The sequence below is a fragment of the Rhyacophila brunnea genome, unplaced genomic scaffold (assembly GCF_057557595.1).
Source record: "Rhyacophila brunnea isolate RB1 unplaced genomic scaffold, BYU_Rbru_1.0 scaffold_20, whole genome shotgun sequence".
Taxonomy (NCBI): Eukaryota; Metazoa; Arthropoda; class Insecta; order Trichoptera; family Rhyacophilidae; genus Rhyacophila; species Rhyacophila brunnea.
The window spans coordinates 890,777-908,208 of NW_028232860.1; the positions used below are offsets into that span (position 1 = coordinate 890,777).

Sequence of the window (17,432 nt, forward strand, 5' to 3'; positions counted from 1 at the left end):
GTAATTTATCACCGAAATTTTGGAGATCCTGACGCCGTCTAGGAATCCAACTCACAAAAAAAAATGTATATTTTTTCCTAGGATTTCTGTGTTTTTGATGTTAAAAATTAAGTGGTACCGGCTTCATCTCGATGGTTCAAAAAAAATCCGTAGTAAAATTTCACGAAGATAACGAACTTGCAAGAATTCATCACGAGAGATAAACTAGTCATATAGCAGCGATGGGGTGGTGAGGTGAAGTGCAGGTAGATGTCCCACGTCCACACCCAACTGTTGTCCGACCTCTCAGTCGAGAATAATACTGATGTCCTTAAAGCACTGATTGGATATTCATAGATATATTATCTCATTGATTTGAAAAAAATAATTATTCATTCTATTTATCTATCTAGTTTTTATTTCTGTATTTCGGACGAAATCGTGGGCTACCGCTTGTAATTAATAGACACACTATAGAGGCGACTTTGATGCGGGTACATTTTTTAGAGAGTGTGCCTACCTACTAAGTTTATTTTTATCCGGGCTGTTGACATTTTCCTTAGTTCACTCGACTATTTTTAATTGACCCTCGTGTTTTTGTATTCTTTCAATTGACAGAATCCAGTTGGATGTTGCCATTCGTTAAAATAGATCCAGTCAGTATGTATTTTATGTAGTCTTTACTACTTAAATTATAATTAGACCACTAGAGATTTTGTTCGTTTTTGAAAATAATGCTTCTTTCCCGACAAAACGTTACGAGGGTGGTTTTTAGTAATCATGCATGTGTAAACTTCGCTTATGTGTGTTTTATCATTATGTATTTATTATTATATCATGATATGTTATGCCTCTCATAATATTTAAAAAATATCAATTATGAAGAATCAATTTTCACAACACTTGTTAGGATAGCTCATAATCTCATGTGCAGTCACTGACATGACACTAAAACCATGTAACTACGCCTTATACGTGCGCAGCATAAGCGACAGCTCGAAAATGCGCCTTAACTCGAGCATTCTTTTTTTCCTGTTTTCCCAGCCGCGAGGTCGATCGCGACACAACGTTTTCATAATTCGTTGAACGATTATTTTCAGACTGCATCATTTCTTCAAGGCATGCTTGCTTTTCACTTTTTGAAGCTTGTAGGTCACATCTGCATACTCTCACGAGGGATGGTTACCAATCCTGACATTCTAAAGAATTTTAATATATGTGCACACGTCAATTGATTACGTAGTCGTAGCCAAGACCATTTCTGAATCAGAACCGTTACATCATGTCAGTCTTATCAAGCATAATAATTGGCGGGGGTACGAGACTAATCAATGCGCTCTTCAGAGACATACATTTTCAGTAATGTGCTGTGTATTTTGTTTTTAAAATTTCATTGTTTAACATTGTTAATGTTTTATTTATTTTCTTCTCTCTTCTTATTGTAACGTTTGCTGTGTTAGGTAGAGCTTGTGATTTCTCGAAATTTTTCATTTCTCGTGATTCGAAAATACTCGAAATCAAGAATATTTGATTTCTTGAGAATTCGAGATTGATTTTTAAATTTTCCTTACCAAAAAAATCTTACCCACAAATTTTAGAAATATTGAGAGTTAAGAGCTTTTTTAAACTCTTCCGGAAAAAATAAAGGCTTTTTTCCTTGATATGATGATTAAAGTATTTCTGAAGAAGTACAGAAACATTTTTCGGGGATTCAAAATTGTACTGTTGATAATACTGACAATGTTTTTTTAATAAATAAAAAACGGCATAAAATATTGAATACAGATTTAAAAAAAAATATTGCAGTACTTTCACCTATTCAAAGTAGATATTTTACATTAAAAAATTATTTAATTTTTCTGAAATATATTGAATAGCAAAAAAGTAAGGGAGAAAATAATAATATGCCTGCGGTGTCACTTATTCAATTCAAGTTTTTTCATATTTTTATATCTAATAGCATCTCTGAAAAATGGATGTGCGTTGGAGAACTTTTTAATTATCTCTCATTTTTTTCTCATTTTATTTTATACTTTCAACTTGTAAGTGCGCCGCTGTTGGAAATGATTTGACGTATAAAATCGGAGAGGAATATTTTAATATTAATGTATTCAATAGTGTACGGGCGTTCGGATCGCGGATTTATTACCGTCCTCTGTTTACTGGAACCTCAGTCGCGTTACGCATGCGTTCAGTGTGGGTCATCTAATCGCTCGTTCCACACATTTCCTTCAAAACGGACACGTCGTTTGTAAATAAAACAATCAACAAACACACCATTTTATACACAGCTGTTTCAGTGCAAACAATCTGACAGTTCTTTATTTAAAAAAATTCACAAGTTTATCAAGTGTCCCTCTGTGATATTTTTTATATTATTATTTGTGCCACAATAAATGCACTTATTGTATATTACGGAACACGTGTAAAAATTCCAAATTTAAAAGAAGTATTTTTCCAATTATTATTAAAATAAAACTCTACATTCCCGTGATAAACGTGTCTGTGTCATTTTAGTGTGTGAAAAGTTTGTTCCAAATTTGAATAAGCCGACCTTCGGCGAAAGAGTGCATCGTATTTTTTTATTTGGCTATTAAGTGAGTTAATTTTGTGCGACGATAAATAATTCTAGCAATGAATTCGATAGATTTGGACGACGATGAACATGATATGTACAGTCGCAAGCATAGGAAGTCATCTCTGGTGAAGTACAGCTTCGATAAAGATGATTATGATTGCGATCTAGAAAAATGGTTGGAGGCGAAACATCAGGATGAACAGGACCGAGATGGTAATTTTTTTAGATTTCTTTTAAAATTATTTTTATAGCATGTCATACCTACACAATTATCTAGACTGGGTTATTCAATCTGTCTTGTGGTGATACGGTGAATACCGAATACGACGTTCTAATTTTAGAAACGTTCTGCACATCCCTGTGCAAAGTGAACACTTTCCATTTCGGTAGGTACCCCTTAAACATTTTACCCTGCTAAGTAAAAAGATAGTGTTTTTGATTTGAGTGAAATGAGAACCCAAGGTTTAAACTACCCTCTCTCTTATTATATTATGTAAATTTATTGGATTGTTTTGACATCATCTCTAAATAGACATTGTACATAGGTATGTAATAAAATTATATTTGGAGATTATGTCAAAACAGTCCAATAATTGTATATAATATAAGAGAAAGGGTAGTTTAAAACTTGGGTTCTCATTTCACTAAACACACTTTCTCAAAACGCTGTATTTTTACTTAGCAGAGCAGTATTAATTGTACTTGAAATATGAGCAGTAACTAGCACTACGATTTTAATTTACAGTTTGGTGTCACGGCCCATGGCCCTCACAAGGGGGGGGGGGGGGCTGACAGGGTTCCAGCCTGGGGGCCCTGGCTTAAGGGGGGCCCGGCCTGGCAAATTGCACTAATGGTAAAAAAATGTCCCTTAAAGAAAAATTAAAAGCATATGGTTGTGCGATGCAATTGTTGATTATTGTTTGTCAATATTCGATAACTCCATAATTCAAGTGGGTGTATTAGAAATACAAAAAAATCGCTAAAAATACCCTAATTTTTACCTCGAACACTATTTGGAATACACAACTGTAGATAGTCACACTGCCTTTACCTTTAGAGATAGGTAGTGGGGGCGCCAAAGATTCTAGCCTGGGGGCCCGCTTCAGGATGTGGGGGCTATGTCACGGCCTGAATATAATATTGGGCCTTGATTCGAATTTTTTCCGAAGAAATAACACTAATTTTATCTTATTACCTATCTACACAGCATGCCCCTTACTATAGTATTACTTTTATCAGTGAAAATGTCACTTCGTACATATTATTTCTTGTCAATTAACATATTATTTTTAAAAATAATATGTTAATCTTGACAATTATTATTTGGCTAGATATCACATAGTTTGTATGTTATTTTTGTAAACACATTACATAAGAATATTGGCTAAAGGTCAGCTTATGTTTACCTACAAATAGTAATAAAATAAGTTATAAATATATTACGATAAGGAAAAGATTACGTTAGCAACATAACCTCAAAACGACTGAATATTTTCATTTGAGAATTTTTCATAATACAAGCTTTATTATTCGATTTGATAACATTATTAAATAATATCGTGTAAGAGGTTAATAATATATATTAATTATAATATATTATATTATGTTGTTATCTATATATATATACAGACATAGACGATGGATATGCTCACAGAGCAGATTAATAAATTGAATTCAGATAGGTGATACCCCCAATATGTATACTACATTTGAAGGAGGGTTTTGAATGTGTGAGTATCCTACGAAAATGAAATACACATAGACGTGCGATAGTGTGTGTGTGTGTGTTGCACCCTTCAAATACACCAATATTGAATGAGCGCCAGTGTATAACCTAAGAGTAGATCGGTACCGTGATGGCAGACTGTAATAATTGTAGTTTTTTTTCACTTTTTTAGTTTTTTCCATATGTTCCAAATTGTACATTATAATATTTGATGTGGCAAAGTATAGGAGCTGCAACTTTATTGGTCACAAAGTAATGTTATTAAAAGATATCTGCTTAAAAAACTTCATTATATTAAACATAAATGATTACAGGTTTGTGCTGGGATGCTTATTTCGCTTATTTTGATGTAAAATAATTCAAATTATCTTATAAACTAACATGTCAGATGGATTTCAAAACTTTGTTTTTGCTTTCCTGTAAAATTGTGTAAACAGCGGTTATAACCGTTTGCCATCACAGTACCGAGTTGTCAGAACGAAGTAGGTACACGCTTAGAATGACGTATTCTTGACACGTGTTTAAGTTTATCTCATTTCTTCTACACTCGAGTTCGGTTGCCTGTTACTCGACACTCGTTAGGTACCTTATTCTGTGTTCCCTGGTTATGTTAAATACGTCAAAGAAAACCTTCACTATACTCTTTGGATTACAGTCATTATACATGCATTATACTAATAATTCCTAATATTGTAATCTGCTAATATTTATCATACTGTTATAAATAATTATACTTATGCATTATAGCGGAACAACTTTACCTTGAAATTGCGCAGGTTTCGAATTCTTCTACTGCGCATGAATTATATAGGGCAAATTTAATTATTGTTAAAATTATTATTTCCGACTGCTCTTACATGAAGTTTATTGCATCGTTTTCTCTCGCTCGGCGTCGCTCTAAGTATGTCTTAATTAATCCGTTTTGTAATTTTGCGGATTGGTTAAAGTTGGGTCGATAGCTATTTATTATCAAGAGTATAAAAACAATTATGAGAATATTAAGTGTGTATTTTACAGTAAGAAAAATGATGTCTTCTACTTACTATACTGCAACTGAAAATAGGCATTTATTATATTTGCTAAAACAAATACCTACCTACATGCATATTCATTCAGATAATAAAAATAAAAATATTCGCTTCATTGTTTTATTTATTTATTTATCTATTTAAGAATACAAAACATTGTGGACATAACAAATCTAAATTCAAGACGTACACAACATGAGGCGTACACAATATTCTATATTGTAATATAACAAATATTACAATATAGAATATAATAATAATAATAACAGAAAAACAAATTAAATCAAAACATACTTAATTACAATTTAATATCTATAGAAAAAATAAAATTTTGAAAACAAAAAACATACTTACTTACAATTTTACACAGAAAAATAAAGTTTCAAAAACAAAATGCAAAGTACATCATTGAAAATGTCTGTGTCTTTAGGGAGCGCATTTACTAATATTGCACCCGTCGCTAATGGTGCCTGATAGGCTTGACGCGAGGAAACGGTTCCGATCCAGAATAAATCATGGCTGTGACCACATAGGTAATTGGCAGGCGCATGTAAATTCAAATTTATTAGGACACCAGGATCGGAAACCATCCCTCGCGCTAACAAGAAAAAGTGTTTTAATAGTATAGGGCTGTGATTCCCAACCAGTATTCTAAATGCAATGGCCCAGGGGTTTCGCAAGATTTTTCGAATGATTATTAAGTGCCCACTATTGATACCGATCTCTGACTATTTAAATTTGAATTTATAATGTGTATTTTTTCAATGAAAACAAAAATAAAATACTAATATTATTTAAGTTAGGTGTGGTATTTTTTATTGCGTTATTAAAATTTTAACAGGGGCAATAATATTTTTTTTTATCATGGTCAGTGCATGGAGTGTGATATTATTATGCGTATAATATTGATTGAATTTCTTATACCTACCTACCTATATAACGCAGTTTAAGATATGCGCATATTTCGAATCGCGATTAAAATCATTTCCGCCTCGTCGATTATTCGAACTTCGAATGTGTCGTTGATTCGCCCTGTCACGAAGACAGTCTGCCAGCGGATTGCTTTTATCGCTTTCCATACGTGGCAATGTTATAAATCAAAGTGTTAAAAAATTCAGTGTTTTCAGTGGCGATTTTCTTTGACGCAAATGACGCAATCGATTCGTCAGAAAATTTAAAAGGGGGCCTCCGAATAGTTCAAACCAGTCGTAACATTATCTACCAAAATCTAACGATGTCCGTAAGTATATCTCATAATATATCTTTCAACATATCATGCGATGCTTAGAGACAACAAATGATGGCAAAAATCGCGAATAATATATATTTTTGATAATTGATTTCGTGGACCCGAAATTTGTTCGCCTGCGACGCTAGCGTGTTATCTTGTATCATTAATGGTAAAGTTTATGTGTACCTATCATTACTACAGATTCGGGGAAATTAAATGTTACGCGTATTTCACATGATATATAAAACATAAGTATTGATAGAGTATAGATAGGTTAGGTTAGGTGGTTTCAAGGAATGTTTCCTGACTGTCACCTCTATGCTTCAGCCTCGCCGAGTCAAATCAACGGTACTTTTTTCACTATTTAATTTCACTTTCTCACTTTGTTTCGCTGTGTGTCCCGGTCCGGCATTCAACGGTCGTTTCATTTTATTTAGTTAATGGGGATCCTTATGTGAACAGAGAACCTAGCGGAAAAATACGAAGCTTGCAATTTTAGATTTTTTTTTGATAATTTACAATTTCAACTGTATTAATTAATAAATATGTATCTGAATACATTAAAAAGATTTTTGAAAGAGTCAAAGATAAACTTACAATTGTAAAAAAAATGTGAATCTGTTACATATTTATGTCATAGGTTACGTTATTATTACATTAATTTAATTGTTATATTTATTATTAAAATTTAGTTTTCAAATTTTTAACGTTTAGATTTTTGACTAATTCATAGTTTTAATATTTTTTATATCTATTTTAAAAAACATCGATTTTTATAAAAATAGAAATGTGTATAACTTGAAATCCTTTTTATTTATCTTATTTAGGAATTGTCCCAATATTTAAGTTCGATACATATTATGTTTTCAGATACATATTATTTATAAACTAATACAGTTGAAATTGTAAATAATCAAAAAAATCTCAAATTGCAAGCTTCATATTTTTCCGCTAGTTCTCTGTTGGCACAAGACTAACAACACACGAGCTATATATAATATTTTTCTTCCTAATACGATAATTGCTGGGAGATTTAGGCATTTATTGTATTACTTGGTATCAATACTTATCATTGTAATTGCATACTTACGTTAGATTAGTGTTTATTATAAATTCACAAATCCTATTAAGCTAAATATTAAATGTATATCGTAATTTCGTAATTGATATTGTGATTTGTAAAAGATAAGTCTGTGTATACGCGAATAAATTAATTAAATGCGATTGAACCATGTTTGTATGATGTATACAAAATTAAAATAGGAAATCGCATGGATTTCTTTGGAAAATTAAAATATGATTCGTTATTTTTTTTATCGTAGGGGATATCAGTCAGTGCGCCGGGCACCTGCGTCACTAAATGCGCCACTGAGTGTTTTGACCAAAGATGTTGAAAAAAACCCTTCTATAGAGATATAGCCTAACTAAATGTATGAACTTGAGTTAGTTACAACTTACAAGTTACTTCGAATTGCAGGTTCATTTGACGATGATATTCCTCTATTATTTGAAATTAACTCAATCAATTAATTACGTCATACATATTGTTTATATCGTGGGTTACTGCCAAAAGTTGGCAAGTCGATAATTTAGGTATTTATAGTTAACAACTGATTATGACGTGTCTATATATAAATATTTATGCTAGAAAACAAATTCAAGGTCATCCGATGTATATAACATGCACATAAAGCACAAAGAAATTAGCATCATGTCTTATTATTTTAGAGGGCGTGTCGCACTTCAAATCCCAAAATTACTCCATAGCATGATTTTGAGACTTACCAACTTTTGGCAGTTAAAAATGGATAATGTGTGATTAAATCCGACTTCAATTTGACATTTAATGCACCTCACATATTGCCATATCAAAGCAGACTAAAATTTAGCTATAATACCCGTGGTAATACTCCCTCGTCAATTTTATGTAGGCTGCTTGATATTTTTAAAATGAATAATCACGTAAAACACCGAGAAATGCATACGTCAGTTTTGTGACAAACCAGAACACAAATCGCCATTTTGTCTTCGGGGCTACCAATAGAAGAATAAAATAATGAACTTGTTACCAAACCACCACACGTAAAATCTTTTGATTCGAATATCCAACTGCCTTCAAAATTCGTAGAACGTTCAGAATTCAAAATATTTGTTTTTGACGTAAGTATATTTATTTTTACAAAATAATATAATAATACAATTCAATTCATGTCTCAAAACGAAAATATTCTTGTTGGCAAAAGAAACCCATCAAACCAATCAAAGTAGGTAGTAGGTTAGTAATTAAAGTAATAGGTACCTACTTTGTTTAAAATATGAAAGCCGATAGCCAATAGTAGCTCACTTTAGAAAGCGCTTCAGAGAGTATTATAAGAGCCATTAGTTAAAATTTGTCGTAATTAAGTACGGTACCTTTGTTAAGTATGTGCGTGGGCGCGAAACCCGAGAGATGTAGATTCTTACTTTTTTCAAAAAGATTTTCTATTGGTTATAATATATTTTCTCAGAAGTGTTTTCAAAATTATGTATGTTCAATAATTAGAATGTGACATTCTTAAATCTTGTGAATTATTCGTTGAATATAAAAAGTAATTATTAATTATTATAAATATTAATAGTTTTTGTAGATGTTTATTCTCTAATTTTGCGTATTCATAATCGGCTGACGGCTCTCAGCCGTATTCAACAGTCTGATGATGTATCTATTGTCTAAGGTCTGATACCTTATCAAATTAGTACCTAAATATAACTCGAGATGGGACGTCTCACGTCACACGGCTATAATCCAATCACAGATAATGCCAGAAACAACCGCGAAAGTCGCTTAAAGTAATTTGTATCGGTTTTGTCTAACACAACATGTATCACGGAAAACGATTTTAAGTGAGTTATACCTCCATATTATATATCTCAATAATAATTAGTTCTATCCATAGAGCAATGGTTTCCAAACTTTAGGTTACTACGCCTCCCTTTTAAAAAATACAAAAATGAAAAAAAATATAAAAATAAACAAGTTTTTACTAGGTACCTACTCATATTATATTCATTTTTAAATTAATTTGTTTTTCATGCGACAAATGTGCTTGTTTATTAGCACAATCAATTTTAATTGTAGTCAATCCAAATTCATCATCGTTCATTGACAAATAGATTCTATCATGGGCTAGACTAGGATCATTTAACCACATATTTAAAATATTTAATAGCCCCGAAACAAAGCAGCGACAAAGTAGGCGACTTTTTTTACTATTATTAAAATAATGTGAAAAATTAACAAACTAACCAAGAACTCAGGAAATAGATTTTTGTTTGCTTCAATATATCTGGCGTAGAAATCATTTACAAGTGGAAACATGGTGAACTTAATTTTTTTTTTACAATTTTGATTTCCAAAGCTCCAATTTTTTATGAATGCCTCCACTTTGTCTTTTTAAATCAGTGAATGCATTAGTGGTTCTTGCATTGATTTATTCACTCAGTTTTTTTTTAAATTTCAACCAAATAGACAAGTTTAACAACAAAATTATCGTTCCTAAACAAATTTGCCTCAAATTCAACATCATGATTTGACCCTTTTATTTCATTTTTTCACGAGATATCCAGTGCGCTTCACAATTGTATAAGTGAGGTATTATAAAATTAGTTTCCATATTTTCAGACAGGTTTGCAAACAACCTTTTATAGGACTGTTTTTTTGTAGTTTATAAGTAGCGGCCGTTTTATAAACTATGCATTTGCAAACTACAAACTTGTGGCTACATTAATTGTGTTAAACTTTTCGCGCCTCCCAGTTTGGAAATCGCTGCCATAGAGTATGAAAGTTTTCCATTAATGTTCTTAATAATGGCCGACTTGTTGCTGCATTATGTGTTATTGTCATTATCCATGTTGGCACGGTTGCAATGTTAATTCAAAAGCATGCTGATTGTGTTTACGCGCTTTATTTATAGCCGTGCATGTAATCAGTAATGTTATCAGCTGCTATGAAAACATCTTGAGACTAGATCTGCATATTAAGGGCCCACATGCCCCACGTAGTTCAAAATGGAGATTTTATGGTATTTTCAGAGCATAATCCTGAACATTCCTTAAACGTTGTAGATAATCTATTTATATAATTTTGAAGCCTTATTATCCTTTATATTTATTTTAAACATTTGCTGACTGCATAAAGTATTTTGATTACATACAATAGTATTCTTTTAAACCTCTCGATCTAATGTTTTAGAATATAGTCATATTTCAGTACATCCATTTGCAGTGGTGTTAAATTTTTTTAGATTTATTAATTTTTAAACGCATTTATAAAACCATTAGTAAAATAATGTTAACATTATATAGTGAAATATTTACGATAAAAAATTATATTGTATAATCTCTGTGATCCCAAATTTGACAAGAATTAGGCATTTTATTATTCAAAAAATGGGCACGATTACACATTTGAAGATAATTCTAAAGATACTGATTATAAGCTATGTCTTTGACCATTGGAATGTGATAAACATCCTCCGAATAATGATTGCTTTATAATAATTATTGACCTAAGAATAAGGGAGTTTTTTTTAAATACGCCATTTCTATTGGCATTTCCCAGTGGTTAAGCTACAAGATACAGCCGTAGCCATAAATTGACAAACGATAAATGAAATAGGGAGTAAGATCATGTTAACGCGCGTGTTTGAACATATACATAACCGAAAAAAACGATTTTTTTCCTTTGTGAGGGCCATGAATTTAGTACACTAAACTGCCGCACTTTAAGTTAAACTTATCGCGTTATAAATTGAAACTTTAAATGATGAAAAGAAAATGCTTTACAACGTAGATATTAACCTCTAGTTTACATAATTTATATATCGATATTCTATAAGTACACGATGTCGTTATACGTAGCTACAAAATCACAGGGCTTTGGCACTGTTAGCGCAATTTGATCTCGACGCACGCAGAATTAATTAATTACTATGCGATCGATATCAAACGAACGGGTCTGAGATCGCTTTTCCGCCCACGATTTATATGTTTCTCACCTGAGATTGATCCGGACAGGTGCGCGTGTAGCGGAGACGTAATTTAAACATGCGAGCTGTCTCAGCAGTCTTTCGCAGGGCCAGATATTATGTTAACAACTGGATCGCTGAAATTCAATTATAGTTGTTACTTTATTATACACTCTACAGTAGGTCCTAAAGTAGACGTTCTTCTATAATATGAGTAAAGCGAAATCAATAAATAAGTTCGTTCATGAATAATTATAATTTCGAGGCTATATTATATACTCTTTGGACTGAAACCGTATGTGGTTTTGTACCTTTTTATGCCATACTTAACTTATGATATCTGTTCATGGAAATAGATTTTATTTTATTATTTATTTATTATAGTGACTGACCGTATCCGTTGATATATCGTATAGGTACATGCACGTTCATAAATATACTCAGTGAAAATATATTTCCATGAACAGACGTCATAAGTTTAGTATGATCATGGCCCCACATCTTGAAGCGGGCTCCCAGGCCAGGATCTTTGGCGGGCCTCCCTACCCATTGCTAGGGTTAAAGGCAGTGGGACTTTTTACAGAATAGTTTTTTTTTTTTTTCGCATCACATTTGATTGCATCACACAACCAGACATGTTAAAATGTTAAGACTCTACAGATAAAATAGCGACTTTTCCCCCATTAGGGCAAATTTGTGATGTGTGTTTATCTCACTTATCAGGTCGACCCGCCACGCCGGCCCTGTCAGCCCCCCCCCTTTGTGGGGGTCATGAGTATGATACACCGTACAAAACCACATGCGGTTTCATTCTATGGATGGCCTCATAGCTTGCTGTTTTCAAAACATTACATGTTCATATTTTTAGTAGGTATGTACCTACATCTCTCAGGCTTTATTTAAAAATAATGGGTAGGTAGGTACAACATAAACATAGACCGCTCAAAATCAACCGCTCGCACCACACCCGATCTTAATCCAGCTTGAATGTGGAGCATGGAAATGTCTCAGGAGCAGTTATACAATACTTAGGTCGCCACACTTTTTTTGTGCCTCGACTAAGTTTACATAACTTATCATATCGGACCCGGAAATTTCCGGTTTTTTTCCGGGCCGTAATTAATTTAATATTTTCAGCCATCTATTAACTTTTTCGAAAAACTTTCGATGCAGTCAAGTAAGCAAAGACTATATACCTGTGGGAGAGATGAGCATGTCGAACTGATAAAAAAAATACCAAACTATTTTGATGAGATCCACTAGTAGGAGACTCACTGTCATTAGTCGCAGATGAGAGATTGTATTTTCTGCAGTCGATATTGGATTTCGCACTGAAATTGGTACCTACTGTCGACTTACCAGGAAACTAGGCCGTGTACGCTATCGAGAGAGATTAATGTCTGTGGCAGTGATACTCAACCAGTGTTACTAAGGAGACATTCCTAAAATTGAAATAAATCTACTTTTAATTAGAATCATTTTTGGTACTTAATTGAAAAAACAGATATCATGTGGCCTATTTTTAAACCATGAAACATTTTGGAAGTTTAGCTTGATTAGATACCCACCCATTCATAGCGATTATTATTGAAGTAGCGTTTTATCAGCAGAGCTGAACGAATAGAAATAGACCATTATCAGTAATGAACTTTGGCGCCTACTACGCACTATGCCTTTTATTTCTGTCGAAGCGTTTAAATGATGTACGCTGACGTTGCATTTAGGTAGAAGACAGTATTGATTTATTGCAATTTTTTTATAATATTTTTTTGTGAAATGTGTCTAATTGGCCTGCTCATTGGTTTTTGATAATCTGAAAGATTAATTGTGTACATGAAATTGTATATTGTATATGAAATATATTTACTGAAAATCAGGTCATGCGTTGCATAAAGGCAGCACATTCTACGGGGGGTCCAGAAAATTAAGGAAACTTTTGAGAGTAGATTCCGTGGAGATTAGAAAATTTAACAAAGTACTGTGAATGGTGGTGGTTGTGTTTACCAGAATTAAATATTTCCTGCACATGGACCCGTTTGGTAATTAATTTATATAAAAAGTAAGATAAGGTAATTAATGTAAGTATATCAAATTTTAAAATAAATTAGTGAGGAGTAACATTTTGAATTTGCTTAATGGCGACACTAAACTTGACTAGCTTTACATGTATATTTTTTGATTTATTTTCCTAACCAGTAAAACTGGCATAAATTGAAAATACTTTCCTTTACCCATGTCGAACTTAATATGTGTCAGCAAGGTGTAGGGTTTTCTGAAGTATTTACGAAACGATTCAAGGATTTTGCTTAACGAAAAAGGTAAGGTATAGCTGGTCTATTATGGTGTTCGCTATCTGTCTGTGTTGTGGAACATCAAGATGTCAAGGGAATTTTCGCAGCCGAAGCATAACTTATGTGATATACGTCATACGACGGTGAAATATATATAATATACGTAGTTGTATCTATAATTGTAGGTATAACTTTTGTCAGAAACGAGGAGATAAGCCAGTAGACATTGCTGTCTCTTATCGCTTCTAAACAGCATTTGGACACTTTCGAGATTCGCCGAATAATTAAAAAAATATGTTATAAATTGTATGTATTATAATAATATTATACCTACCTGTACATAACAATAGTAAGCGAGCTCTCACGTGAAAATTCAACGCAACTACAACTCAATTTTATTCACGCAATTTAGTAAGCATTGGAAGTTTTAATTTTTATACATTCTAATTCTTGAGACTTCTTTATCCCTGATGTTTTCTTTTGGAGAAATCTAAAAAAAATGTTCCTAGTAAAAGAGAGATAATTAATGTTGTAGGTCTTTCTGGTGAAAATATTAAATTTCTTCTACAGAAAAAAATATAAGAGCTTATTTGGGTGGTATTGGAAAAATATAAAATAAAGCAATTCTAATGGATTTAAGTTTGGTGTTATTCTATTTCTGACTTCATTAAATTATTAGTATTGACTAATTTAGACCTCTTGAATGTAGTATTTATTGATTATTATTTAATCATCTAATATTAAGGTTTGACGATGTATACGCCTATTGATTGTATTATTATTGATATGGTTTTTTTTACAAACACTTTAACAATTTATAATTAGTTGAGTTATTAAGGTGGGTGATATAGTTTTTACCTACTTTTTTGTATTGATTTATCATATAAGTTAGAATTAATTGTATTCGTTGTTAGTGTGTATTTATTTACCTTTTGGTGAGTGCCCATAGTGCCTGAAAATGCCGAAAGGCGAAACCCGGGTCGCAAAAAACAAGTCAATTAGAATTTAAATTCAAATTCCATCAAGTACCTTCGGTCGATAGTATTAAGGATATACTTCAGCTGAGGCATTGTCTAAAAAGATCGTGACTAGGCGATGCGCGGATTGTGCAAATTAATGACGCGACCCGAACGACATATAATTTGTCATAAAAATTCAACATGCGTCCTTTTTATGTTATGCTTATTATTGTATTCGTAATAATAATAGTATGTTCATTGACATGTTTTCTTTTTCAAGTACATGCGGAACGTTTTTTAGTCATCTTTACACGAGTTAAGAATATATTTCTCCAACACCATCACAAAACAAATTGACGTGCAAACAGGTCGACTATCGCTCACCGTATGGCAACGCGGCCGAAATTTCGTTCCACATACAGTTGAAAATTTTTGCCGTTTCACTAATGTACGCTCTTAATATTATAAAATAAAGCAATTTCCTCAGCAACAGCATAATATTTGTAATATTCCGGGAAACATTTGTTACAACAAACATAATAATATAAAATAATTAAAAAAAAAAAATTATTCGCATTCCTGCGCAAAGAGAACAGTGGATTACTATAGGACCAGTGTTGCCATATTTTTCTATGCTGATTATAGTACAAAGGCGTAAAAATTATAGTATTTCTAAAAAAATATATAGTACAGGAACATTTTTCGTCTTGAATCCTTTAAAATTATAGTATTTTGGTATATTTGGCGTAAAATTATAGTATTTTACATTTTTCGCGAAATCAAAATTATAGTATTTTACTATAATTATAGTACGGTTGGCATCTCTGAATAGGACGAATCTTTGCACGGGAGAGCGTTGACTCTGTCACTTTTCATTGAAATTACTACTTGATAATATTACAAGTTTGTACAAGATTTAAGTGTAATAATTGTTAATGCAGTAAACATAAAAAAATGGGAAAAGAATGTAACGAAATAATCATTCGATTAAAAGTTTGACTTGTTTCTGTTACAGTACTAAAATACTGTTATATCACTATTTTCTTGCTTGATGACGTTGTTTTCATGATAGTATTTCAGATATTTTGACAGATTGCGCTTACTATAAACAACATTTAAGCTGTGTACTATAACGGAATCAATAATAATTATTATTGAATTTGAGAGGTTTTATTTGAATTTTGAGTCGATGTTGCATTGAGTATCTGTGTGCGAACTGCCTCAGGCGTATTACTTGACCGCTAATCCACCTTACAGGTAGATATTTATAATAATTATGTGAGATATCTAATTATAACGAACAAGACATGTATGAAGTCTGGACATGTCTGAATATTATGTTCGGCAGTAAAAGAAGAAATAGATATTTCTATGCATTATTCATGTATGCAAATCAGACACTTGTACGAATTTATATTAATTATTTATATTGCCAATTTACTTACATAATTTACCAAGCGTATTTGGCATAGCTAGGTCAAAGATAATTGGATATAATCCGACCAGATCTTTTTGACACATCGCTGGATATTTCTACAGGCTGAAGTGTAAAATCATCATTTTGGCAGTAGGTAGGTATAATCCTTGGCGAGTTTTGGTATCTTCTCGAAATCTTCTCCTTACCGAACGATCCACTGTCGGTGCATTCCTTGTTGTGTATCCTCAAATCAGCCGTGATGCAGTCACTTAGCATAGTCTCTGTAATTTCATATTCCACGTAATCACCTACCTCCAAAAGCCATTTTCATTGACAGGCACACAGATTCTTAAATCTTCTTGCAAACTTTCTGATCCATACGTTGATATTGGGCAGCGGAGAGTTTTGTAGCTGTTTTGGTTTTCTTCGAGGGTTACATGTAAATTTTACGTATTACATTTCACCGTAGCACAGTTCGCCGTGAGCTTTCTTATCGGAAAGAGATTACCGTATACTATACGATACGGTCACCCCCACCCACCCGGGCCCGGCGTAGCGGGTCGACCAGTTAAGTGAGATAAACACACACCACAATGTTGCTCTAATAGTACAAATAGTCGCCTGCGGCGCTATTGCACAATTGAATTTTAATTCTATAATTATTTTTAGCGTGTTTCCTGAATAATAAAAATAACTTTTTATCCAATATGGCCAAGAGTTGTATATTACTTGGCTATAACAAGTCGGGGTCGCGATCAGCGCTTCATAATAATATATATGATGCCAAGTGCCGACAATTCAAGTGATTTTATATACAAATACTAAAAATCTCCTTAAAAAACACAGTATACCCTTTATTTTACCCGGAACCTGGAGTACCACGGAATATTGTTTGGGGAACACTACGTATTGTAGAACATTACACTGCCCTGATCCTTAGCAGTAGGTATATTAGGTTGTGGGGCCGCCAAATATGGTAGCCTGGGGGCCCGTTTCGGGATGTGGGGACCATGGTCACCCCTATAGCACCGAGATGAAAAAAATACGCGTTGTTCGTTGAGCATTGCAGAAAATAATGTCCCAATTTTATTAGATTCAATATAACCTAACCTAACCTAACAAATAATCCAGTATATCGGCTATTTTCAAAATTTGTTTGCCGCTGGCTTCCTGTAAACCGACAAGAACCGTGAATTTCATCTCAGTGCTATACGACT

The 17,432-nt window shown here is 32.8% G+C and overlaps 1 protein-coding gene across 9 annotated transcripts in view; it reads left to right on the forward strand.

Moving 5' to 3' along the window:
* Window positions 1-17,432, forward strand: part of AMPdeam (AMP deaminase) — a 123,569-nt gene that overhangs the window by 39,629 nt on the left and 66,508 nt on the right. For 2 of the 9 annotated variants that reach the window (XM_085948455.1, XM_085948456.1), the window contains exon 1: window positions 2,491-2,770. The exons of the other annotated variants lie outside the window; for them this stretch is intronic. In XM_085948455.1, the coding sequence (XP_085804581.1) occupies window positions 2,614-2,770 (157 nt within the window). In that variant the 5' untranslated portion in view covers window positions 2,491-2,613. Of the gene's footprint in view, window positions 1-2,490; window positions 2,771-17,432 lie in introns of those variants that run through there. 9 annotated transcript variants of the gene reach the window in all.